Source organism: Mauremys reevesii, unplaced genomic scaffold, assembly GCF_016161935.1.
Source record: "Mauremys reevesii isolate NIE-2019 unplaced genomic scaffold, ASM1616193v1 Contig10, whole genome shotgun sequence".
Lineage (NCBI taxonomy): Eukaryota > Metazoa > Chordata > Testudines > Geoemydidae > Mauremys > Mauremys reevesii.
Window position 1 is genome coordinate 247,121 of NW_024100716.1, and position 27,925 is coordinate 275,045.

Sequence of the window (27,925 nt, forward strand, 5' to 3'; positions counted from 1 at the left end):
AGAAACATCTCCTGTCACTCACCTGAGCAATTCACAGCAGCATCTTCCTTATGGTCACAGTTGCTCTCACCCCAGGGCTTGGCAGGACAGTCCCAGAGAGATGACTCTGTCCCTCGGCAATTCAATTTCTCCACCCAGATGGGACCAGTCCCCTCGCCGAATGCAGCCTTGTCCGGGGCAGATACAGCAGATCCACAGCCCAGTAGTTTACACACAACGTTAGCATCCGCCATGTCCCAGGAGTCATCACAAACTGTTCCCCAGGAGCCACGGTACCAAACCTCCACTCTCCCCGAGCATCCGTCCTCTCCTCCCACGACACGTAACTTCTCCTGGTCTGGAATAGCAGAAACCTCACATGTTACTGGGACAACTGGGAAAGTCCTTAGGGACCAAGGGTGAGACACAGAGAAGCAGAGATACCTGTGCAGCTTGGAGAGTTTGGGCATTCGGCAAACAGGGTCTGAGTTGGTTTTGCTTTTTTTCCTATGGAGAGAAAAAGCTGAGGTGAATGCACTGGGCTGTGTGTGTGACCTGGGAGTAGAATTTATCTGTATTTTAAACCCATAATTTCAGCACTGTATGAACAGAAATGTGAACTCTCGGTCATTTCATACCTAACTAATTTGCTCCAGGCCAACATGCACCCAGACTTATGGGGGATTCCAGTCTCGACCCAAAATGCACAGCCTGGTCCCATCTCTGATTGTTCATCCCAAAAGGATTAATAACCACAGAGCTGCCTAAAGATGGTCTCTAGGGAGAGGCTTTTCTTCGCTCTCACACTACTATAGCACATTGTATAATTAATTGATTAACCTCCATCTTTGTAGTAAATCAGACAAATGTTTATACTTATAAAACATCATGAAAATACATTTGTATCTTGTGTTGAGAATTTACATCTGCCTACATTGAGATGTGAACAACAACAAATTGTATCCTAACCCTTCAATTAATTGAACACATCGCGTATATGTGTGTTTGCACATGCACATGCAGGTAGTTTCAGAATTACCAGCACAAGAAATATGGGTCTCTTCTGCTCGGTTATCACATGACTTTGGATCCCAGGGCTCTGACGGGCACTGCCAGAGGGAGCTGTGCTGCTCACTGCATGCAACATGGTCCAGCCACGTGGGACCAGAACCTGCTCCATATTCAAAGTCTTTTTCAATCTGTCCTCCATCCCCACAGTTCAGCTGTTTGCAGACAATTGTTGGGGTGTCTCCAGACATCTGATTGGAGCAAACACTGCCCCACGTCCCATTGTAGAAAACCTCCAGCCGCCCAGCACAGTCACTGTTGCTCACGAGCCTCAGATCTGTGAATTCTAGAAGGAAATGCACAAAAAGGGAATTTAAATCGTCTGATTCTGAAATGAACTGGCGTGTGAAGAGTGAAATCCCAGCAATTGCTAATGATCCTGTGCATCGTTCTGCAGGAGCTACTGCTAGAAAACCACTCCAAGAATGAGAGACTTTTTTACACACCACAGGCCCCCAAGAAATACAGTGGGCATCTCTGGAAGGCCACCTTTTCCCAGCAACTACAATCAGATTGTAACAGATTAAGGCCGGGAAGGATTGTGACATTGGCAGGCCAGATGCCAGCTCTTGCCCAGGCTGTAGCTGACAACCTTTAATCTTGTAGCAGGAGACCAGGCCAGGTCACCTGTGTGTTAGTTTTGCTCAAAACAGGTATTAGTCTTGTAGGAATGTATTTAGTGTTTAGACTCTATGAAATGGTTGTTAGTTTCTGCAGGCATTAATCTCACTTGTAATGGCTGTGGTTCATGCTACAAGAAAATATATAAATTTTGCTTTATAACTGAAAATGTTTGCTCTGAACTTGTGAACTCAGGCACAGGAATCATCCCCCCATCCATCCCCTGCATGTAGTACATGCAGAAGGCCTCATCCATCACTTTGAAGGCTGGAAGGAGGAAATAAAAATAGTAGATATGAAGATTTTTCATATTTTTGGCTGTTTGAACTGTGACAGGGCTAGAGACACCAAACTGAGGCCAGAGACCCCAAGGGGTTACCCCTGGGTCAGCGCTGAAGGACATTTGGAATTGACAGATCACTACAACTCTGTCATTCCTAGGATGTAAATGGTAACTCATTTGTGTGTATATGTTTCTTTGCTTTAACCGTGTGAATAACCCTTTTATTTCTTTTTTTTCTAGTTAATAAACCTGTATATAGTTTGTTACAGGATTGGCTACAAGCATTGTCTTTGTTATAAGATCTAGGGAACCAACTGATCTGAGTGAGTGACTGGTCTCTTGGGACTGGAAGCAAGCTGAATGTGGTGTGATTTTTGGTGTAAGTGACCAATTATCACTAAGTCCAGTTTGTCTGGGTGACAGCATAGACTGGAGAGTCAAAGGGGACTGTCTGTGGCTCCATGGTAAGATAGATACAGTGATCCAGGACTAAGTTCCCTCTAAGCTGTGCAGACATGTGTCCACACAGCAGGCTATCAAAGGCTGCATAGGCACACAGCCACAGGGGCCCGGACTGGAGAGGTGCCTCTTCCCCAGCCCCAGGCTGCTGCAGCAGGAGAAGGCTCAGGGGAGGTCTTTTCCCGCCGCAGCCCCACGGCAGCCTGCACTCCATAGCCCACACCCCCATGGCCCCACCCCATCCACAGCCCCACCCGATAGCCCACACCCCCAGCCAGAGCCCTCCCCCCTCCCCATACTACCAAATCTCCGCCCCAGCCCTGAGCTGCCTCCCACACTCCAAACCCCTCGGCCCCAACCCTGCCACACATCACCTCTATACTGGTGCACATAAAAAAAGCCATTCTGCTCATGGATGTAAAAAATTAGAGGGAACATTGGTCCAGGAGTTCACATCTGTTACTGTCTTGGTGAAAAGCGACATAGAGTCCTGTGGCACCTTATAGACTAACAGACGTATTGGAGCATGAGCTTTTGTGGGCGAATAGCCACTTTGTCAGACCAGGGCTGGCTCTAGGTTTTTTGCTGCCCAAGCAAAAAAAATTTTGACTGCCCCAAGTCCCAGCCCTGGGCTCCCCCCCGTACACCCCTGCCGCTCCAGCGCTGGGCTTCCCCCTTTCCTCCCCCACCAGTGCCCTCCCCCCACCCTGCTGCCGCCCCAGCCCTGGACTCTCCCCCTCCCCTCGACCTGCACCCTCCCTCCGCCGCAGCCCTGGGTCACTGGTAACTCGCTCCCAGGGCGGGTCATCAGCAGGAATTTTAGATGTGCACAAAACACAGACAGGATTGGTTCCCGTATGGTTACAGAGCTGCAGTAAAGTGGAACAATTTTCAGCTTGTGTGATTGGAGGATATCTGGATGCATATTATAAGACTGTCCTCCATAAATGAGGAAAAGTTGAGGTGCCTTTATTATTCTTTTGTTCCACTCTTTGTTTCTATGGGGAATTTGCCAATGCACTATCACTGTCTTCCTTTTAAACAAACAAAAAGGCAATGGCTATTGAAAGTAGCAATTCCAGTCCTAATAAGCATTACTTGCTCAATTTTATCCTACTTTTTCTACAGCAAGTTACAGTGGATCAGTATATTTGATTTGGGAGAAATGAAGTAACAGATGCACAAACTGAGCTTGAGCACTCCTGAATTCTGAGGTGTTCAAATCTGGAAGGCAGGTGCTGGGTGTGTGTGGGTGTGTGTGGGGAGCTGAGGGCTCCGCGGGGGAGCATGTCAGCATGTATGCAGCAGCTTGTCTGGAGCTGCGCGGAGCCAGACACGCTGGTCTGAGTGGCACGGTAAGGGGGCTGGGGGGTCGGAGAAGGGGTAGGGAATTCCAGGGGGCAGTCAAGGGACAGGGAGCAGGGGGTGTTGGTTGGGGCAGAGGTTCGGAGGGGGCAGTCAGGGGACAGGCAGCAGTTGAATAGGCATGGGAGTCCCAGGGGTTGGTGCGGGGACAGGTCGGGGGTGGGGTCCTGGGGGTCTCAGGAGGGGGCAGTTGGGGACAAGGAGAAGGGAGGCTTAGATAGGGGTGGGGTCCCACGGGGTGGTTAAGGGCAGGGGTCCCGGGAGTGGGAAATCAGGGGACAAGGAGCGGGGTGGATGGGTTAGGGTTTCTATGGGGGGCAGCTGGAGGGAGTGGATGGTGGCAGGCTGGGGCTTTCCTCCCACTGGAGTGTCCTGTTTTTTGAATGTTAAAATATGGTCTCCCTGCCATTCACAGCACTCACAACACGCTGCCACATGAGGTCCCCCTCCTTCCTTTCCAGTTAGTAGTGACCAAGGGAATGCTGGGAAATGTAGTTCTTTCCCTGCTCCAGGACTGGCTCTATAGGCAGGGAGCTAACCAAGGAACTACAGCTCCCAGAGCCCCCTGTTGGTTCTCAGCTCCCATGCCGCTCCTGCAAATGGGCTGCCCCAAGCAGGTGCTTGCTTTGCTGGTGCCTAGAGCCACCCCTGCGTCAGACACATGTGGTGTGTGTCATAAACAGATAGTTAAGGGTTAATGCCTCTTTTACCTGTAAAGGGTTAAGAAGTTCACCTAGCCTAGCTGTCACCTGACCAGAGGAACCAATGGGGGGACAAGATGTTTCAAAAAGAAGGAGGGAAGTTTCCTTTGTTTAGTAAGTTTCAGCCAGAGTGAAAAAGATCAAGGAACCAACCTCTTATCAGAGTAGTAAGTTTTAGAAAGGGATAAATAGGTTTATGTTTATTTTCTTTTGTGACTTGTCTTGGTACCATTAAGGGAATTATCAAATTGGGTATTCTTTTGTGTATTAAGATTTTTGCCCAGGGGAACACCCTGTATTTTCAATCTATTGTCTGTGAGATTAGCTGACATGCTGTTCCCCAGAGGTTTTTTTTCTTTCTTTTACCTTTCTTTTCTTTAATTAAAAGCCTTCTTTTAAGAACCTGATTGATTTTTCCCCTGATTTTTTTAGATCCAAGGGAATTGGATCTGGATTCACCAGGAAATTGGTGGAGGAGTCTCTCAAGGCTACCCAGGGAGGGGAAGGTTTTTTTGGGGAAAGAGAGTGATCCAAGTACTCAGAAATTCCGGATGGTGGCAGCGAGACCAGATCTAAGCTGGTAATTAAGCATAGAAGTGTCCATGCAGGTCCCCACATCTGTACCCTAAAGTTCAGAGTGGGGGTGAGACCTATGGCACTGTGTCTTGATGAAATCTATTTATAGACACACCACCAGTTTGAGGTATTGCCTTGTTTCTCACCATCTGCCCTGAGGTGGGCACTCAGAGCCATGAGCCACTCCAGACAGCGTGACAGGGATCGTGAGATCAAATAATTTGACCTTCTGTAAAACAGCTGCATAGAGCCTAATAACTTGAGTCTGACTTAAGCAGAGCATCCAGAAAGGCATCTGGTCTAGACAGGAAGACTTCAAGAGATGCAGAATGCACCATTTCCCTGGTAGTTTGTTCTGATGGTTAATCACCCTCCCTGTTAAAAAACTGGGCCTTATTTCTGATGTGAATTTGTCTGGTTTCAGCTTCCAGCCATTGATTCTTGTTCTGCCTTTCTCCATTAGATTAATGAGCCCTTTAATAAGTGGCATGTTCTCCTTTTGACAGGACTTATGCACTGTAATCAAGTTACCTCTTAATTGTTTTGATAAGCTAAACAGATTCAGTATCTTAAATCTCTCACCGTAAGGCTTTTATTCATCAGATCACTTTTGTGGCTCTTCTCTGCTCCCTCTCCAATTTTTCTGGACATCAGAACTGGACGCAGTATTCCAGTGTCTGTCTCACCAGTGCCATATACAACAGTAAAATTTAGTCCCCATTCCTACTCTCTGCCCCCCTGTGTATACATCCAAGGTTATCATTAGGCCGTTTTGCCATACACGGCACTGGGAGCTCAGGTTCAGTTATTTCTCCACTAGGACCACACATCCTTTTCAGTCACTGCTTTCCATGATACAATCTCCTTCAGATACCTGAGATGCAGCATTCTAACATTAGGGAAATCTTGTAATATTTCCAATACCTCTGGGTGGGAACTGAGGACTTTCTAATGGTGACCCCGGTAGGTAGTTACACAAGGCAAAGGGAGGCAGAGACAGTCAGAGAGAGTATTATTGTCAGAAATCTCCTTAAACATCTGCCCTCTCCATTAAATCCCCTGGTAACCAGGCTCACGTGAGCATTCACATAACTGACCTGAGCAGAGAACTCCCGCGTCCTCTTTGTGTCTGCAGTTGTGCTGGCCCCAGCCTCTGGAAGGACACGCCCAGAGATTGGATTCATTCCCAGAGCAGTTCACATCATCCAGCCAGATCTGCCCAGATCCTTCCCCATGATGAGCAGAGACAGTTGCATTGATGGCATGTCCACATCCCAGTTGTTTGCAGACAACACTGGAGTCCAGTAGGTCCCAGGAATCATCACAGACTGTCCCCCAGCTGCCATTGTAATAAATCTCCACTCTCCCGGCACAGCGACCTGTCCCATTCACCAGTCTGATCCGCCTGCTCCCTGCAGGGATAGATCCCAGCTGTTAATATGTACTTTCCTACTGGACAGAAAATGTCTGTGAGATTTAGAAATGAATCACCTGAGCAGACAACACCAACATCCTGAGCAATTCCTGCCTGGGCTGTCTCAGATGTGGAGTTGTCACAGAGAGTCAGACGAGTCTCATTTCCTGCACACTGGACCCTTCTGAGCCCCACAGGGCCTGTTCCTCGCTCAGACTTTGGGGGGTTATAAGCTTTCTCAGCGACTCCGCACTGTAGTTGCCTGCACACCACACTGGCATCCTTCATGTCCCACTGGTCATCCAGCACTCTGCCCCACACACCATGGAGGGAAATCTCAACTCTCCCATCACACCGGCTGTCTCCATTCAGCAGCCTGATTGACTCAGAACGACCTGGGCTCAGGAGATAGAAAATACACTGAGTAACACTCCCTGTTATACACTAGAAATAATACAGAATGTACATGAAATTATGGACTGTTTCTCAATAAGAAGGTATTACCCAGTGGTCAGAATGTGTCACAGTGTTAAAGGGAACAACCTCTGTCAGAAGACACTTATTCTTTTCACTCTATAAGTGGAAGGTGCTATAAGGATTGTAACACTCTGAGCTTGACAGAAGGGCTTGCTAGCAGCCCCTGTAAATGAGTGAGAGAGGGAATTCCTGCAGGTTACTGATTGGGAAAATAGTCTCTGTGTGTGGTGGTAGAATGGCTGCTGAGGTTTGTAGTCACTTTATCCAGGCCTAAATGCCTGGAAGCCAGTGAGTGGTGTCTGCACAAGCACTTAGCAGGTGGGTCATGAATGATTTAGGCAAGTTTGCCCTTGAGGGAGTTTGGCCAATGAAAGAGCAGGGCTCATGGTGGTCAGGAACAGGTTATTGTTGGTAAATTCCCCTAGTTCCCTCTCATCTTTGCTCAGTAGATGGCAACTTTCTTGGTTCACCTGCGTCCAGTGCAGGAACTGGTGGTTCTGACTGGAGCTGTCCTCTGAAGTGTGGTGTCATCTCTGAGACTATGTCTACAGTACAAAATTAATTCAAAGTTATTTTATTCGAATTTCCAGAATCGAGTTCATACATTCGATGTTATGTGTCCTCACTAAAGCGCATGAATTCAGCAGAGTGCGTCCACAGTACCGAGGTTAGCATCAAATGGTGGAGCATTGCACTGTGGTAGCTATCCCACAGTTCCTGCAGTCTCTGCTGCCCATTGGAATTACGGGTTAAGCTTCCAGTGCATGATGGGGAAAAAACATTCTCACAAGTTTTTCTGGGTGTCTGCCGTCACTCGCTCCTCCCTCCATGAAAGCTACAGCAGACGCCATGCTGCCAGCAGATGGTACACCACCTGTCTCCTGGTATGTTGAATCCACTTCGAATGTCCTCTCCTCTTTCTATCTACTCTTTCATCTAACCATTTCCCGCCGTTTTTCGGCCATCGTAAACAGAGCTGCACAGCTTCTGCCGCTTTTTCCATGTTGTCTGTCCAGGGCTCCCATGGAAGCTACAGAAGGCAACAATTCCCCACTGTTTCTCAGCCATCGTGAACAGAGCCACACAGCTTCCACCACAAACTCTGCTCACGTTTCCGCCGCAAACTGCTCTTGCCGTTTTTTCCATTTTGTTGGTCCTGGGCTCCCGTTGAAGCTACAGAAGGCAACAATTCCCTGCTGTTTCTCGCCCATCGTGGACAGAGTCACACAGACAATCTGGAGAAAGCAGCGGAAGCTGTCCTTGGCTCCCATGGAAGCTACAAAAGACAACCATTTACTGCCTTTTATTGGCCATCTTGAACCGAACAGCTCATTCCACGCCCTTTTTCAAAGATTATCCATGCAGGCACCATTGCGCAGCAAACATGGAGCCTGCTCAGATCTCTGCTGCAGTTTTGACCATTGTAAATACCTCACGCATTATCAAGCAGTATGTTCAGGACCTGCAAAACTGGGCGAGGAAGCGATGACAGTGCAATTACTTATGAGGACATGGACACAGACGTTCCTAGATGCACGGCTTGTGGTGACTGGGAGATCATGATGGCATTGGGCCAGGTTCATGCCGTGGAACGCCGATTTTGGGCCCGGGAAACAAGCACAGCCTGATGATATTGCATAGTGTTGCAGGTCTGGGATGATTCCCAGTGGCTGTGAAACTTTCGTATACGTGAGGCCACTTTCCTGGAACTTTGTGACTTGCTGTCACCTGCCCTGAAGTGCAAAGACACCAAATGAGAGCAGCCCTCACCGTTGAGAAGCAAGTGGCCATAGCACTGTGGAAGCTTGCAATGCCCAACAGCTACCAGTCAGTTGGGAATCAGTTTGGAGTGGGCAAATCTACTGTGGGGGCTGCTGTGCTGCAAGTATCCAATGCAATCATTGACCAGCTGCTATCAAGGATAGCGACTTTGGGAAATGTGCAGACCACTGTGGATGGCTTCAATGCGCTGGGGTTCCCTAACTGCGGTGGGATGATAGACGGAACACATATCTCCATCTTGGCCCCGGCACACCGTCGTGGCCAGTACATAAACCGCAAGGGGTACTTTTCCATGGTGCTGCAAGAACTGGTGGATCACAAGGGACGTTTCACTGACATCAACGTCGGATGGCTGGGAAAGGTGCATGACACTAGCATCTTCAGGAACTCTGGTCTGTTTGAACCGCTGCAGGAAGGGACTTACTTCCCAGACCAGAAAATTAGTGTTGGGGATGTTGAAATGCCTATAGTTATCCTTGGGGACCCAGCCTATCTCTTAATGCCATGGCTCATGAAGCCATACACAGGCACCCTGGACAGTAGTAAAGAGCAGTTCAACTATAGGCTGAGCAAGTGCAGAATGGTGGTAGAATGTGCTTTTGGACATTTGAAAGCACGCTGGCACAGTTTCCTGACTCGGTTAGATCTTAGCACAACCAATATTCCCATAGTTATTACTGCTTGCTGTGTGCTCCACAATATCTGTGAGAGTTGTAAGGGGGAGATGTTTATGGCGGAGTGGGAGGTTGAGGCAACTTGTCTGGCTGCCAATTTCGCACAGCCAGACAATAGGGCGATTAGAAGAGCGCAGCAGGGTGCAATGCACATCAGAGAAGCTTTGAAGGCCAGTTTCACGACTGGCCAGGCTACAGTGTGACAGTTGTGTTTGTTTCTGTCAAAAGGAAATAAAGTCAAAATTGTTTTAAAACTGTTCTTTATTATTTGATGCACAACACACTGAGAGAAATTAGAAGGTACACTGGGGGTGGGGGTGGGGGGGTGGGTTAGGGAGGTGGAGGAGGAGGGAAGGACAAGTCCAGAAACCAAATCAAAAGTTCACATATACCAGCTTTCTGGTGCTTGGGTGATACTCTGGGGTTGAGTGTGTGGGTCCCTGTAGCCTTCCCCCTCGTGTTATTGGGCGTCTGGGTGAGGAGGCTATGGAACTTGGGGAGGAGAGAGTTTCATTATACAGGGGCTGCAGCGGAAGTCTGTGGTCTTGCTTCCTTTCCCGCATTAGAGCCACCATACAGCGGAGCATGTCAGTTTGCTCCCCTATGAGCTTGACCATAGCGTCCTGCCTACTCTCATCACGCACCCCCGTCCTCTCTTCGCGTTCCTGTAATACTTTACGGGACTGCGCAATTGTTTGCCTCCATGCATTCAGCTGAGCCCTATCAGTGCAGGAGGACTGCATGAGCTTGGCGAACATGTCGTCCCGAGTTCGTTTTTTCCACCTTTTAATCTGGACCAGCCTCTGGGACGGAGTAGATAGAGGCCGCATTGAAACATTTGCACCTGTGGGAGGAGAAAAAGGGAGGGTAGTATTTAAAATATACATTTCAGAGAACAAAGGGGGCACTTTGGTATGAGTAAGCCATCACACACGGCGGGGCAACAGTATTCATCTAGCAGGCAGCCCCTAGGGGCACGCAGGGTTCTGCTTCTTCTACATTCATTTCAATGCTTTCAAACTGCTGGGCCCCCTTTCCCACAGCAAGCAATGCCTGGTGGGTTTGCCTTCTCCAGGGTCATGGAACAGGAGCCTGTCTTGGGAGAGATGGGAGGCTATTGGATCCAGCGTTAACATTAGTTCCTGGCTAGGGGGGAAAACGGATTTCCCACTTGCCGCCTGTGCACTGTTCTCCTCCTCCTCTTCGTCCTCCAATGCCTCTTCCTCCTCACTCCATGCAACTCCCCCCTTGCAGGTGTCCATGGACCATGGTGGGGTAGTGGTGGCCTCTCCCCCCATAATTGCATGGAGCTCACGGTAAAAGTGGAATGTATGGGTCTGTTACCCAGGGCAACTGTTTGCCTCCCTGGCTTTTTGGTACGCTTGCCTGAGCTCCTTGATTTTTGTATGACACTGCTCTGTGTCCCTGGAGTAGCCTCTCTCCGTCATGGCCCTGGAGACTTTAGCATAGGTATTTGCGTTCCTTTTTTTGGAACATAGTTCTGCCATAACAGACTCATCTCCCCAACATGCGATGAGATCGAGTACCTCCTGTTTGGACCATGCTGGAGCTCGTCTGAGAATCCGGGACTGTGTGATCTCCTGTGATGGTGGACTCTGCATGGTCGCCTGTAATAGTGGACTGTGCTGATGGTGACCTGTGCTGCTGGTGATCAAACAGAAAATGAAATTCAAAAGTTCCCGGGGCTTTTCCTGACCAGCTGGCTAGTGCATTGGAGTTGAGAGTGTTGACCAGAGTGGTCACAAGGGAACATTCTTGGATAGCTCCCGGAGGCCAATAATGTTGAATTGCGTCCACAATACCTTTAACACGGGATTGCGATCTCGATTTAAGCGCTACTCCACTTGCTGAGGTGGAGTAGAGAAATCGAATTAAAGAGCCCTTTAAATTGAAAAAAAATGGTTTGGTCATGTGGACGGAATCTTTTTTTTTTTCAAAATAGCTTGGCTAATTCCGAAATAAGAGGCTAGTGTAGACCAGGCCTGAGTCCAACGTGAGATTCCAGCTGATCAATTCACACCACACTAAGCAGGTTGTGTGTGGGGAGGGGAAGGGGACGTGCTCTGTTGGTGAATATTGTGCCTTCCTTGGGATGTGAATCTCAGTGTTTGCATGTGTCTCAGAATCAATGAGTCCTACAGCAAGGAGGTAAGTTAGGAATTACTCACCGAGTTCAGACCCAGGTGCAGCCAGGAGAGACTGACAATGGTAAAAGACAACAGCAGAGTCAATGCAGGGCGCACTCACTGGCTGTGTCAGGTACAGTATGTACTAATATGGCAATCTAACTGGTGCAGTGTGTGTGCACTGGATCCAAACAGATCAAGGATCTTAGTGCCAAATAACATTTTAAGGCTATGAGTGAAATCCTGGCCCCACGGAAGGCAATGCTAAAACCTCCATTGACTTCAATGCAGCCTGGAGTTTGCCCTAAGACTGGTGCAGGAGAATGCCTGTGTGCAGCTAGTATAGTGCAGGGGTGTAGCCATGGGTGGGCCATGGCCCACCCAGTTAGCATCCAGGCCCACCCAAATTAGGGGCAGAGCCCCCCAAATCTTATATAGGCACCTATTACCTCCCATCACCTGTCCAATTTTTTACATTCGCTATCTGGTTACCCTAGGCACACCCCACAACCTGTGTGCTCTTGCCAGCCTTAGCTTTGGGTGCCTGCTGAGCGGTAAGGGCCAGCTGGAAGAGATCCTCCCTCCTGCCCCCTCACCAGGGCACTGGATCCCTCCTGCACACCTCCCTGTGCCCCTCCCGTCATTGTCCACTCCCCAAAATTCAGGACCCCTGTTTGAAATGGGCCATCCTGATTATCACTACAAACGTTTTTTTTTTTCTCCTCCTGATAATAGCCCACCTTAATCGATTGGTCTGTCAACCCCATTTTTTCATGTTCTCTGTATATATCATCTATCTATCTTTATATATCTTCCTACTGTATTTTCCACTCCATGCATCTGATGAAGTGGGCTTTAGCCCATGAAAACTTATGCCCAAATAAATTTGTTAGTCTCTAAGGTGCCACAAGTATTCCTCGTTCTTTCTGCTGATACAGACTAACATGGCTACCACTCTGAAACCCGTCCTAGCTATGGCACTAGTGTAGTGTTTCAGGTTTTCTGCCGCCCCAAGCAGTGGAAAAAAAAAGCCTATTGGTGGCAGCTCAATCGTGCCGCTCCATTCTTCGGCAGCAGTTTGGCGACATGTCCTTCGTTCCCTCTCTTCATCTTCGGCAGCACTTCGGAGGCAGGTCAAAGAGAAAGAGAGGGACTGAGGGACCCGCCACTGAATTCCGGCAGAAGACCCAGAGGGGCCACGCCAATAGCGGACGGACTGCCACCCTTTTGTATTGGCTGCCCCAAGAACCAGCTTCCTTAGCAGGTGCCTGGAGCTGGCCCTGGGCTCTCTGAGGAGCTATAACTGGGTACCAGAGCCCCTCAGGAAGGCCATGTGGGATCATGCCAGAAAGAGATCCTACGGAAGGAACCAGGTGTTTTTCCTTAGAAGGGATTCTCCTTCCAGTAGCTGTATGGAGAAATCAGCATTTTCATGTGCAGTGGAGTTCCCTCCAAGAACCAGGGCATGGGCTGGGTAGGTAGTTAGTAGAGGCCGGGCAGGGCTGTGGAGAATTCAGTTAGGAATGCAGGTAGCAGCCTCTGTGAGAAGCAGGAGAACTGAGAGGTGATTTGCCCCCAAGGTACAAAGGTCTCAGCTGTAAAGAGGAGAGGAGACGTCTGTTGAGAGTGCTGGGCAGGATCCTATAGGCTTAATCATGTTGTGTAATGGCACCAGTGACTCTGTTCTCTGTGGGAGACAGTCCTGGAAGCTACGTGTCCATTATTAGGAAGAAGGTTGAAATCCAGGGCTTCTGCAGTAGGTTTCTCTGTAAAGACCCCAGTTCCAGCCAGGCAAGAAGCCCTATGGAGACTCTGTACATGGATTTGCAGATGGGGCAGAGAGGGGAGCTGCAACTTCTTAAGCAGGAGGGATCCCTTTGGTGAGGGGAGAATCACAATGGCCTCTTTGAGTCTTAAAACTCTACAAATCTATAGATCCATAAGACGGGCTCCATTTAGCCACAGGGAACCAGATTGGCTGGCCATTAAAAATAAGTTTTCTAGTGAATTATTTTTCCTGCAGGGCTCTGGCCACTTTCAGTGCCCAGGATGGATAAATCGGGGTTGTACAGCATCAGGGTGTTGCCTGTAGGACCCCTGCCTCATTCACTTTAAAAACTGGAAGGCCTGTAGAGAAGGAGCAGGGGAGCGCAGGAAGAACTAGGATGATCTTATTAAGAGCAGTGACCGGTATTCAGTAGAGCTCAGTTCTGTTCCTGCCGCTGCTGCAGACTTCACAGGTGATGCTGAGCAGGTCTCTTAAGCCAGTTTTCATGGGGTGTGATCTGCAGAAGTACTGAGCACTCACAACTGCCGCTAGGGTCAAGACAAGATGTGGCAGCTCAGCCCTTCTGCAGTCAGGCAGTGTGGTCGGGTGGAACCAGCACAGGGCTGCAAGTCAAAATATTCAGTTTTATCCTGGTTCCGCTGCTGACTCACTGGGTGGCCTTGGGCAAGTCACTTTGTTTTCTCTCTCAGTTTCACCAGCTGTAAGATGGAGCTAATAATAATACTTAGCCACCTGCTTACCTGGAGTTCTGTGAGGGTTTATTAATGTTTTTGCAGTACTTTGAACACATAAAGATCTACAGAAATGGTGAGTACACTGAAGAATCAGGCCCTGAGGGTCTCAGGTTGGTGCCCAATCATCCCAAATAAGTAGTGAGTTTGGAAGTTTGGCTTTAATCATTGTTTGTAAAAATTTTAAAAGCAACTAAATGATGTAGGAGCCTACGTGCCATTTTCAGAAATGATTTAGGCTACAAGAAGGTGAAGTCTTCAGGGTTCTTGGGCTCCTTCGTTACTGGAGAAAATGGGATTAAAGTCCCTAAGTCAAGTCACTTAAGCTTATTTTGTCATTTTGAAAATGTTATTCTTGGGCTTCTAAGTGCCTAAGTCACATTTGAAATAGCAGATTCTCATGATGCCTATCTCCCAGGGGTGTTTTGAAGACAAATTCATTAACGTTTGTGGTGCACTCTGATACTACTGTTATGAGCACCATAGAAAAGCCCATGAAGAAATTAATAATTCTGTATTTAGGGCAGTGTTTGTATGGTATGTAGAGTGAATAAGGCCCTAGGTCACAGGTTGAATTATGAGGATAAAAAGAAATATTCTACAGCTCCTTCAGCCCCTGATCACCATCCTCCCAGTGCACTAAAGGAGGCAGGAGCTAGTGGGATGGAGGGGAATAATAGGACATATACATGAAATTAGATTGTGTCATAATGTATATGCAGAAGGGGAGGGTGGGAGGGCTGAATTAATATTGCGTGGATAACCTTAACTCTGATATTTCCTAATTCTTGCGCATTTGGCTTTGACTAATAACACTGTTTAATTTTGTAATGTTTTTATGGAAGGTAAATATTAGAGCTGTTAACAACCCAGCATTTTTCTTGGTAAGTACTGTATGATAATGCAGTAGTTCAACTTTTAAACACATCAAAGAGATTGGGATGTGGAAATGGAATGAGAATTTTTGTTTAGATTCTAAATAAAATGTTGATTCATTTAAACTTTTTGAAAATGAAAAAATCTATTTTCCTTTTCATATTTGGGTTTACAAGTTTTCCCCATCTCCCCCTTTCTATTTTTTCATCTTTTCTTCCACTGTAAAACGTTTGAAAAAATTTAAAAAATGTAAGAAAGTGGGGGAGGGAGGGGGGAATCTTTCTGAGTTTTTTTTTCAACTGGAAAGGTGTGAAAAAAAGTTAGAAAAAACCAAAGTGAGATAAAGTGCTACTTTCTCTGTGACGTGCTACCAAAAATATCCTCAGGAACTCAAGTGAGAGAGGGGAAATGTTTATTTTCAGCAGTTTATAATTCAAGCAAACCTGAAAGGGATTTCCCTGCACTAGGGGAAGGCACTTCCCTGGCCCCAGCATTACCCTTTCCCAAATTGCAAAGGCTGCTGCAAACAGTGAAGGCATAAAAGCTTCTCAAGAAGGTGTTGAGAGTATTTTATAATAGAAAATGTGAAGCAACCTCCATATTGGGAATTACTCCCCCTCTAATTACTATAGCAGTGATTTGGAGAAGGATGGGGACAGTGAATTGGTGACATTTATGAAACCTGAAGGACAAAGTGCTGCCACTGCTCCGCTGACCTGTGGAAGGACAGAGTTCCTGATGTTTTTACTGGAGAATCCAGGTCATTCCCAGGTCATCACTATTCTTTTTGTGATAATATTTATTTTAATTTTATTTTAATACATTTACCATTATTATGCGTGGATTAAGATCTAGCTCCCGCTCCCCTTGCTGTGCCCTGAGGTTTTCCTGCTCTAGGGTCTAAGGGGCAAGTGTCATTAATCCAGCATTACACTTACCTGAGCAAACCACACTGGCATCATTGTCATGGGAGCACTGAGAGGCCCCCAGGGCAGTAACAGGGCAATGGCCCAAATGGGGTTCAGTTCCTTTACAGTGATATGTGTCTGCCCGGACAGAGCTTGTTCCCTTCCCAAAATACCCTCCTCCTGGGGCTGATACAGCGAATCCACAGTTGAGCTGACGACAGAGAACGTTGGCATCTGGTAAATCCCAGAGTGAGTCACAGAGGGTTCCCCAGGCACCAAGAACCTGGATCTCCACCCTCCCTGAGCACGCTGTGCTGCCGTTCACCAGCCGGAGCCCTGTGTGCCCTGGGGAGAAGGGAGAAGGGGTTTAGAGAGGGAGCCTTGGAGCTATTTTATATCATATAGTTAAAGAAAGGAAAGTCAGGGGGGATTTGACCCGATTCTAGTTATCTTGGATCATTTGTGTTTTATGAGAAGCTGGTGCCATCTTATTACCCTAGCTCTCTGCACATTGAGATCAGTATATTGCTTCACCCTAATCTAAAATTCACATCACTGGGATTTGAAAGACTTTACACTGAATTCTTACCTGAGCATATGGCTCCAGCATCATTTGCGTGTGAGCATGTCTGACTGATGTTCGATATCCTGGGACAATACGCATGGTGGGACTCATTCCCCACACACTGGAACGCTTCAGTCCAGATTGATCCATGACCTTCTCCAAAGTGAGCTCCTCCTGGGATAGATAGAGCTGTTCCACATTGCAGTTCATTACAGATAACATTGGCAGCTTTGAGATCAAAGTGGGCATCACAGACTGTGGTCCATGTTTCTCCATCTCTTATTTCCACACGTCCTGAACAGGCACTATGCCCTCCAACCAGCCGGGGCTTAATGTGCCCTAGAAATTCAATGAAGGCAGGAATTTACAAGGGGGCCTCAGGGAGTTAGATGCTCGATGGCCATAAAATTTTGGCTGAACACCAATCATGGCTCAGTGGAAAAGTGCAGGCAGCAGTTAAAAATAAAAAAGCAATATATAACAAATGGAAAACAATAGTATTATACAATAATCAATATACATTAGATGTTAAGATGCGTAGAAAATTGATAAGGGAGGCTAATGATATCAGGGACAAAATCATGGGTTGCTGCGCTAAGGAGACTCGTAAGGCATTTTTAAGTATACTAGGAACAAACAAAAAATCAGTGGTGGAGTTCCACTGCCTATCAAGATTTTTAAATTGTTAACAATGATGAAGAAAAGGCAGACGTATTCAATAAACATTTCTGATTTTGGATAGAAACAGGATGTATCATATTATGTGAAAAGGATGAACTACTCTTCAGTCCATTTGTAACTCACGAGGAAGTTAAACAGCCTTTACTATTTTTATATCAGAAAGCCTCAATAGCTGATAAAACAACAGAATAAGAGAAATGGAGGGTTGGAAGGAATCTCAAGAGGTCATCTAGTCCATCTCCTCACACCAAGGAAGGTTTAAGTATACCTAGGCCACCCTGACAGACGTTTGTCTAACTTCTTGTGCAAAGTCAATGTCCACCCAGTACTTAATTATCCCTATAGTTAGAGAGTTTTTTTAAATATCTAATTTGAATCTCATTTGCTGCAATCTAAAATGATTGTCTAGTCCTACCTTTGGTGGATATGGACAACAATTGACAAACAATCTATCAGTTATTTGAAGACTGGTATCAGTTCACCTCTCAGTCTTCTCTTCTCTCAACTAAAAATGTCCAATTCTTTCAACATTTCCTCATAGATCATGTTTTCTAAACCTCTTACTCTGTTTGTTGCTCTCCTCTGGACATTCTCAAATTTGTCCTTATATGTCTTAAACAGTGATGAGCAAAACAGGACAGAGTATTCCAGCTGAGGCCACACCATAGCTAAGTAGAGTGGGACAATTATCTCCTGTGTCTTATATATAACATTCTTGTTAATACAACTCAGAATGACATTTCCCTTTTTCACAACAGTGTCACAACTTTCCATATTGTGATCCACTATAATCCCGAGATCATTTTCTGCAAAACTGCTGCCTAGTCAGCTATTCCCAATTTTTTTTGCATTTGATTTTTCTTTCCTAAGTCTAATGCTTTGCACTTGTCTTTATTGAATTTCAATTTACTGATTTCAGACCAAGTCTCCAGTTTATCAAGATCGTTTTGAATTTTAAACCTGCCTTCCAAAGAGCTGGCGACCCCTCTCAGCTTCATATCACCCACAAATTGTGTAAGTATATCTCTACTCCATCATACAAGTCATTTATGAAACTATTGAATAGTACCAGAGCCAGGACAGTGTTATTTTGTATTTATCCATAGGGACACAGCAATCACAGAGAAAAGAATAAAGCAACTGAAGGCCCACAGGCCTATGTCTTACTGAAAACTCAGCTTTCCCCTCAAAATCTGGGCTGACTCAGCTTATCCCAGAAACTTCTGCTTCTGGGGATTGTATTTCATTCTCCTTCCCTGCAGACCCTGCCTCACCCCCTCTGTTCATCAAGGCTTCCCTGTTAACAATTCCCAAGCTCTCCGGTTAAGATTTCCCACCTGAGGGGCACATCCCAAGGAAGGGGGCTTGTGCTCAGCTTGGCCAGATGCACAAGATCAAAACCCCTGACACCTGTATTGTCAGTTAAGTACCAGTAACTGGGTTCTATGAAACCATTGTCTGCCGTCCTGGGACATATGGGGAGCTCAGATGGGAGTTGCCCTTTGAACCCTGGTAGGAAATGTGAAAATAGCAGTAAAAGGGACTGAGGTGCACATAATATTCACAGAAATACAGATATAGCCCATGTTCTTTGCAGGGGTCATAGTGGACAAAGAACTGAACATGAGATCCCAGTGTGATGCTGCTGCAGAAACGGCGAGGTTGATCCTTGGATGTATAAAGAGGGGAGCAATGAGCACAGCTGGCTGAAACATAGGATTTCCAGTGTACAGGAAATTTCACTATTTTAAAATGTCTTGTGAATTGGAAATCCGGCTAAAATTTTGTTTTGGAAACTCCAGCCCATGGTGTATCCAACAGGAAATTTGCTTCTAGGAACCCCAACAGATGTGGAGTGACACTGACTCCTTGTCAGTTTCACCACTGTTAGCATCAGGACAAGTATGTCAATTTCCCAAAGCCACTGCTGGGGCTCTGGGGCAGCCTCGTCATGTGGCCTACCCTGGACTGGGGACCCCCCGGCTCCCAGACTCCTTGGCCAGCTAGCAGCCTAAATAGGCAAATAGCCCAGTCCGGGGCATTCTGCAAGGCAGGGCTGCTCCAGAACCACAGACCCTGGGACACCGGAACCCATCCCAGGATTTCCAGAATCCCTGATGCAGACCCTGGAGCTGAGCCTTGATTAGACCTGGGGCTCCCAGGGCTTGCAGGTTCCTATCCCATGGCAAAGAGCCTGAAAGCGTTGGCAGGGCTGCCCTGGAGGTACAGACCCTAGAAAGCCTAAGGTCTCCAATTCTGGGGCAATCTGTATGGTGGGGCTGCTCCAGAGCTGCAGATCCTAGAAGACTGGGGTACCCAGCCCTGGGACAATCTGCATGGCAGGACTAACAGGAGCCACCAGGGAACCGGGCAGGGAACCACAGACATTTCCACCAGACCCTGCTTGTAGTTTTGAGAAAGTTCATTGAACCCAATTCACTTTCATGATAAATGTTGAGTTCAACAAACTGGCATTTTCCAATGAAACTCTGGTTTTCCAGATAATTTCCAATCAGGTCTAATAGGATGTTGATTTTTCCTGTGTGTACAGCACTGGGGAGACAGATACTGCATCTGCTTTTAGTGTCCACATTGTAAGAAGGATGTTAAAAAATTGGAAAGGGCACAGAGAACATCCACAATAATAATTCCAGGGCTTGAAAATGTGCCCTGCAATGAGAGATTTAAGGAGGTCAATCTGTTTAGCTTATCAAAAAGATGACCTAGATGTGTCTTGATTGCAGTGTATAAATACCTTCCCATGGAGAAAACACTGCATACTAAAGGCCTCTTAATCGAGTGGAGAAAGTCATAACAAGAACCAATGGATGGAAGTTAAAGCCAGATAAGTTCCTATTAGAGGTAAGGCAGACATTTTTCGCAGTGATACTGATGAATCATTGGAACAAACTACCAAGGGAAGCAGAAGAGTCTCTACCTCCTGAAGTATTCAGAACAAAATTGGATGCCTTTCAGGAAGATATGCTTTAGCCAAACACAAGTTCAGATGAAGTAGAGGAGTATTTGGTTTAAATTCTTTAGTCTTTGTTACCCAGGAGGTCAGACTAGATCTAAAGTTCCCTTCTGGCCCTAAAATCTACACAGCTATGAATCAAAAAGAAAGTTAAATTTTGCAAAGAGAAGCACTCAAACATTTAGAACGCCAGACTTGTACCTGCCTGTGAAACCTTCATTAGTCCCTTTGTGACTACAGGTGCAGGTTCATTGTCCAGAACATGAACCTGGCAAAAGCGTGGTTGGTGTTGAAAAAACACAAACACTCATGAGAAGTGCTAGGCATTGGCACGTGCATAAACACATTGCAGAAGGGTAATACCAGAGCACCCTGGTACAGGGTTATGGTGTAAACACACTCCCCAATGATGATACAGGGACACACTAACCCCTCCTAATGGTAAGGTCAGGATGACAAGGTGATGGATAGAGATGTTTTGATCCAACCAAAATGTACCAGGTAAAGGGTGGTAATTAACCACGTCTGAGGGGCAAGACATAACTGGTTTCTATCAGAGTATAAAAGACAAGTCGCAGAGGCAGTCTTCTTCTGGCCTCGGAATGGGGAGGTGGGGGTGGAAAGTCTCACCGCTCACTGAGCCAAGTCTATTGTAAGAGGCATAGAGGTGCCAGTGTATCTGTAAACATTGATCCGGGGAGCTAGTACCGTTGTGGAAGCCAGTAAATAATTAATAAGGATTTAAAGAGATCTTAATGAATGTTAGTTAGCAAGAGTCAGGCCATACTGTAACCTTAATGACGTAAGACTTGTAGGAGCAAAGATAGTGCGAGGCGACAGGACAGGAACTGTGTACAAAGTTATTACGACCTTGCAATCACTAACCAAAATGCAGGCTTGCTTTTCTTAGGATTGAGACAAATAAGATAAGCCTTTTTGCTATGTATAAACAAAATGTAGTTGTTGCTTTTTACTGTCTGTATTATTGTTAGAAATTGTCTGTAAAAGGTATAAAGGCTTGCTGTGATTGTTTACCAGTTGAGAGACCTGTCCAGGACCCTGTGTCCTATGGCACTCTCTCCCTCCATTGTAATTACTGGAGAAATAATAAAGTATTTAATTTTGCTGCACCCAAACAAAAAGCGAGAACTGAGTTTTTCTTCGACAATTTGTGGGCTCGTCCGGGATGGCAACGCCCACGGACCCACAGACGGCTACTACAGATCATTCCCCTTCGAACCCCATGGCGCCACATGAGAGGTATGAGACCTTTTGAAATCTCTATTGGGGTATCGGAGGAGGACTTTCCGTGAGGACGTCTGTCTCTGTTGGGCTCACGCCATCTGAACTTATTGACTGTGCAGCAGGATCAGATGCAAAGTGGTATTGGGGAGAGGCCCCAATAAGGTTAGTTTATAGCAGTACGGGAACTGCTGAGTTGGCCAAGGAAATGCATAAGGTAATGCATAAGGTAATGCATAGGTAAATGCATTAGAATGCACCGGTGCTGAGGGGTTTTTACCGCCTCAAGAGGGGTTGTCATACCGCCTCATGGTATTGGTCCGGACCAGGTAAAGATGCATCATGGTTAAAAAAAAAAAAAAAAAAAGAGATAAAAAGGTTAAAAAAAAGAGTTAAAAAAAAAGAAAAAGGAAGAAAAAGAGGCCTTGGTGTGTGTGTGTGTACACCAGTGTGAGTGGCTGTTACCGGGCTAGCCCGGTAACTAGTGGATCTTTAGGAAATCTGACCCATGGTGGGCTGACTCAGCCTGGCATAGTCCGGCGAGGAAGCTGCCTGGGTCTAGGGGTGTGTGAACCCATCTTCCCTCCCCTTTCCCTTCCGTGTGGGCTACTGACAGTCTGATCATCTCCTTGGTTTTTGAGCCGCTAGCGCGGACAGGACACCCTCTCTGTGTGTGTAAGTGGAAAATGGGTAAGGGACAGTCTAAATATTCCACCTTACCCCCTAAGGGTGCCCCAGCATATTACATGTACGTACATTATGGTCCTAAAACCTGCAGGTATTTAAATGATTGGAATCTGTACACGCGTGAAAATTCATTTAAACAATGCCCATTAGAAGGTACCTTCAATCTAGATAAGATCATATATCTCAGTGGAGCTTTAATCACAGAGAAAAAACCTCTGACACAGTGTGAGCAATTTGTCTAGGAACGGGTTAATTTGAAATTCGGCTTAGCCCTGAGATAAAGGAGAAGTTGTTTTGTGTTCAAGGTCATGAATTAGTGCGGACTATGCTAAGTGCAAAGAAAACTGCTTTCAGCCCCAGCTGCTTGTGGAAAATAGAGACAGGCGAACCAAAGGCAGTACAAGTTACAGAATTGGAATTATATTTGCAAAGCTTAACTTCCCAGTGAGACATGTGTGAGTATTAAAGTGGTTTAAGGCTTGGGGCATTCATCTTTTTCCTGTGTGAGGTGGGAGCATTCCCAATACTCTCCATTGTTGTTTTATTATTTTTAATGAAGCTTTAAAATTTGATTATATGCTCTGTCAGTTTGATCACCTGACATGAGGGATAAATTAGTAACAGTAATTTGTCACAGTTTGGTGAGCACTTAATAATGGGGGAGCCCTGCAGAATTTACACCATCTATCTGTTTTACCCTTGTTATTTTGTGTTTGCTTTGTTTGGTATTGTTGGTGTTATATGATAAGGATTGCATGATTAAAGGTGAGCTCTGTTAGAATAAGGAAACACTATTTGGTTTTGGTGCACTATTTAGCTTTGGCTCTGTTTTGTTTAACCGGTTACTGATGTTTTTCTGCTCTGTTCATTTGGGCGTTAGGTGTGTGAGCGGAACTGAACTTCTCGTTCGTAATTCCTCAGGGTGGAAGCCATGTGTGCGATGAAGCTCTGAGGTTGTATTGAGATAATTCTGTCCCGCCCCCCTGTAACGGACAATGTAATAGAAGTGGAAAAATCTGGCTTAGACTGTAATTTTCTCTGCTCTCTGTGTACTTTTTTTTCTGTTTAAGTGTCAGCAGACAAATGGGTGGGTCTCTGGGTAGACCCCCTTCAGTGATTTGGATTATGTGTTAAGTAAATGGCCTTTACCCAATGGCCATGTATTTTTGCCCAGGTGGCAAGCCTTACTAGGGAGGACTTTGGTAGTCTTGTAAGTAGAAATGTTTTAGGGACAAGACCAGAAGGGTGAGGGCTAGTTGTGAAGCCCACCCTCCTAGCTAAACTGGTAGTGCCTAGGATAGGGACGATTCAGCGAGAAAGAAGGATCGGGCCCAGGCAGGCGGGCAACAGACAGAGTGATTGGAAAACAGGTTGGAAACTTTTGAGGGTGTAGTGGAAAGAAGGAGTAAGTGAATATAAGCATGAGGATTTCAAATACTCAGGAGGATATTTGGAATGGTGATTTGCATTGATAAAGTGGCTGTTGGAAGGAAAAAGCAATTGATTTTTAAGGGAAAATGAAAAATTGACTCTGTGTTTGCTGGGGGGAACAGCAGTTGAACTTTGTGAAAATGCTAAAGAGAACAGTTTTTTGGTGTCTTTGACATGTTTGTGAATAAATTCAGGCAAATAAATTTTTAGATTGTAATAATTTGGCTGTGACCACTTTTGTTGAATTAGCTGAAAAATGGATACAGTGCTATGTAATTAAAATTGTATTAAGCTCTAACAGCACTGTAAGAGGTGATGTTTTCTGTCAGTGTTTAAAAGCAGGAGTTAACAGTAAAAAAAAAGCAAGTCAGAAAGCATCTGTGTTAATGCTAATTACCTAACTGATTGAGATGCAGATACTTGTTTTGTTCAACTTAGAATACAAAGTGTTTGGTTACATCAGAAAAATGTGATATACTAAAGTCTAATACATATTCTTAAGTAAGAGAAAGAAACTACATTGGCCAAATCTTTTAATTGAGAATTGTTGTTAAAATTTGCATACTGACAGTCTTTGGAAGCAAGGACATGAAAAGTTAACCCACTCCCCATATTGTACGAGGGATCCTTCTGGCTACCTCAGACTTTTAGCCAGAGGACTGGGGATGGTGGATAGATATTGGACTGGAAGTTATATTAAGTGGACTTCTCAAAGTGGGTGTGCTTGTCCTGGCTTGTTCTTCCAAAGTTCTGTAATAAGGTTATTTTAGTGAAAGGGTATATGTGGCATACATTGAATGATAATACTTCTGTACTGTATAACAGTACTGTTTATGTGTTCATGGTATGAAAAAGGTGTATAATTGAAGAGTAAAAGTTTCCTTTATAGGTTAAATGGAAAAAAAAAAAGCCAAGAAGAGAATGGCTAACATGCGCTGGCCCCAGTCAAGGACACCGCTTGGCTGCCTACCAAGGGAAGGTGGGGGGGGGGAATGGTTGCTGCAGTTACACGAGATTGGTGTGCAGCGGCCAGCCCACTCTCCTCCTTGGGGACCTTTTGTAAATATTCAGATTGATTTTATTTAAATGTCTAAATGTTGTGGTTATGAATATGTATTAGTTTTAGTTGATGTATTTACCACTTGGGTTGAAGCTTTTCCCTGCAGGACAGTAGATGTCTTTGCTTACAGATTTTGTACCACATTTTGGCATCCCTGTGACTATCAACAGTGGTCGTGGAACTCACTTTACTGGACAGTTATGTGCAACTCACTGCCCTCACCACCCACAGTCTGCTGGGACAGTGGAACGCCGGAACGGGACTTACAAAAAATAAACTGGCCAAGATTTGTGCTGAGACACACTTAAAGTGGCCAGATGCCCTTCCTTTGGCACTGATGTGTATGAGAGCCATTCCCAATCGAACGACTGGACTCAGCCCTCATGAAATTTGACAGGACACCCAATGCTGACTACCAACTGCACCCCCACTAACCCCAGCCCAGATGGACATTTTGGCCGTTAGTACCACCACAGCTCAGTGTATCTATAAACTGAAGCTAGGGGAAGTTGTCACTGTTTATGACAATATTTGTTGAGAGGGTGGAGGTCAAGGAACTACCCTGACGGGACACCCACTTTTTCATGCTAATGATAGCTGTGTGTGCGTTAATGCCACCACTTTACAAGATATATATATTGATCTTACCACTGCTGCAGGCAATTATATCATTTACTGGCCTGCAGATAGAATGCAGATAGAATGTTGCAAGTAGCTCTTAGATTTTAGGTATATTTTGATTGGACTAGAATAGTGCCTGATCGGTTTCAAAATTTGCTTTCATTGTTACCAAAGGTTCAAAGAATCTCTGAATTGCAAGGGCAAATTCCCATGCTTTAGAATATATATCAAGCTGGAAGGAATGCCTTTCATACAGCTTATAGAGTGTTTACTTTATGTACTAGGTATGATGTTTTGTGCTTTGTGTTCGCAATTGTACAACAGCCCCATTATATTATTCCTATGGGATTGTTATTGTTTGTAGTGTTGTTAGTTAATTTAGGATTATATTATTGTTGTTGTTGTTGTAAATAACGTAAGAATAGCAATACCTTTCATGTTCATGCTAATCATGCATTGTCATTACGTCCCATGACAGTTGACATGTTTGCTGTAGAATCTGAAGTCCATGGTTTCATGCGAATTGAGATTTGAAATTGTTTGTTGTACTAGAAGTACAAAAGGGGGGAGTTTGGAAGCCAGTAAATAATTAACAAGGATTTAAAGAGATCTTAATGAATGTTAGTTAGCAAGAGTCAGGCCATACTGTAACCTTAATGACGTAAGACTTGTAGGAGCAAAGATAGTGCGAGGCGACAGGACAGGAACTGTGTACAAAGTTATTACGACCTTGCAATCACTAACCAAAATGCAGGCTTGCTTTTCTTAGGATTGAGACAAATAAGATAAGCCTTTTTGCTATGTATAAACAAAATGTAGTTGTTGCTTTTTACTGTCTGTATTATTGTTAGAAATTGTCTGTAAAAGGTATAAAGGCTTGCTGTGATTGTTTACCAGCTGAGAGACCTGTCCAGGACCCTGTGTCCTATGGCACTCTCTCCCTCCATTGTAATTACTGGAGAAATAATAAAGTATTTAATTTTGCTGCACCCAAACAAAAAGCGAGAACTGAGTTTTTCTTCGACACTGTGCTTTGTCAACAATAAACCTGAACGAGCGCCTTCGCCACTGAATCAAGTCTGTGGTCTTCTTGGGCAGTTTGATTGAGGCCTGCTGCATCAGCTATCTGCACAGAGCTGAAAACACGCACAGAGAGAAAACACACACAGCCAACAGCTGACAACACCTGGGAGGTAGAGAAGTGTAATTATCTCCATTTTAAACATGGGGAACCAAAGCCCAGAGACTCTATGGCGAAAATTATCAAAAGCATCCACTGATTTTGGGTGCCCAACTTGAGATACCCATGTCCTGGCTTTTGAGAGTACTTCGGCTTGTGCAGCACAGCTCCCACTGACTTCAGTTTAGAGCTGTGAGTGCTCAGCACTTCTGCAAATCAGACAGTCACAGTCTCAAGGGGGCAACCCATAAAATGAGGAACTCACAATTAATGACCACCTGTGAAACATCTGGTGTAAGTGACTTGCCAAGCATCACATAGGAACTCTGTGGCAGAGGCAGGAATAGACCCTAATTCCCCAGGGACCCTAATTCCCAACTGCCTTAACAAGAGACACTCCTTTCTTTTTCTGCAATTCCCAGCCTCATACACTGCACACTTCACAATTCCTGCAACAAATGAGGCAGGGATCCTACAGACAACCACCTCCTTCACTCCACAGCCCTGATTCAGAGCACTGTCAATTCCATGTGCTGCATGAAGCAGGGGTCCTGTGGAGAAAATAGCAAGTTATCATGTAATGAAAGGCTGAATCTTAATGCATATGTAAAGATGGTCGAAAATAGAGTTGAAAGACACTTTAATTCTGTCATTTCCTTATTTTTTTATGGCTCAACTTTGCAAACTTAATGTTCCATAAAAGTAAAGTTTTGTGCATAATTCCTTACGTTTTTAAAAAAGCAAACTGAAAAAATAGATGTTCCAGAATGCAGAATCATGTTGCCACCCCCATGGGTCATCAGCAGCTTTTCAGCCTTTAGATTCACCACACAAACCTCTGCCACTGGAGCTAATGGAGTAACTGACAGCAGTAGGAGGTTGTCATCCTCTTTGTGGACCAGCACTAGAAGAGGATCAGAAGATTTGGCTGCAAGGTTTGACAGATATTTCCTGACAGCAGGGGAATAGCAAAACTCAGGGATACTGCTATCCATTCCAGGCTCTAGAGAGATGTGTGTTCTAGCCAGGGCCACCCAGAGGATTCCGGGGGCCTGGGGTCTTCAGCGGCGGGGGGTCCTCTGCTTCGGTGGTAATTCGGTGGTGGGGGGTCCTTCTGCTCCGGGACCAGCCCCCGAAGTGCCCCGAAGACCCGCAGCAGGAGCCCCCCACGGCCGAATTACCGCCGAAGCAGGACCTGCCGCTGAAGCGCAGTCGGATCTTCGGGGCACTTCGGCGGAGGGTCCCGGAACGGAAGGACCCCCCGCCACTGAATTACCGCCGAAGACCCGGCTGCAGTCCCGCTTCGGCAGTAATTCGGCAGTGGGGGGTCCTTCCACCCCAGAGTGGAAGGACCCCCTGCTGGTGAAGACTGGGAGAGGAAGAAGCTCCGGGGGCCCTGAAAAACTCATGGGGGCCCCTGCAGGGCCCCAGGGCCTGGGGCAAATTGCCCCACTTGCCCCCCCCTCTGGGCGGCCCTGGTTCTAGCAGTCACAGACCCTTCTTCCCGTGTTCCTCCTTCAGCCCCCTCCCCTCCAACCTGTCCCTGTCCCAGTCCTGCCTCTCCCCCATTTCTTGCTCTACATCCCAGTCCCATTCTTCTTGTCTACCAATTTCCAGTCTCCACTCCTCGAGCT

General features: G+C 46.0%; 1 protein-coding gene across 1 annotated transcript in view; it reads right to left on the minus strand.

Moving 5' to 3' along the window:
* Positions 1–27,925, minus strand: part of LOC120392549 (scavenger receptor cysteine-rich type 1 protein M130-like) — a 69,411-nt gene that overhangs the window by 20,745 nt on the left and 20,741 nt on the right. Inside the window, exons 3-8 of the mRNA XM_039517367.1 lie at positions 16,440–16,754; positions 15,881–16,195; positions 6,544–6,861; positions 6,150–6,464; positions 1,025–1,333; positions 23–337 (exon numbers count right to left, since the gene is read on the minus strand). Coding sequence (XP_039373301.1) covers positions 23–337; positions 1,025–1,333; positions 6,150–6,464; positions 6,544–6,861; positions 15,881–16,195; positions 16,440–16,754 — 1,887 coding nt within the window. The remainder of the gene's footprint in view (positions 1–22; positions 338–1,024; positions 1,334–6,149; positions 6,465–6,543; positions 6,862–15,880; positions 16,196–16,439; positions 16,755–27,925) is intronic.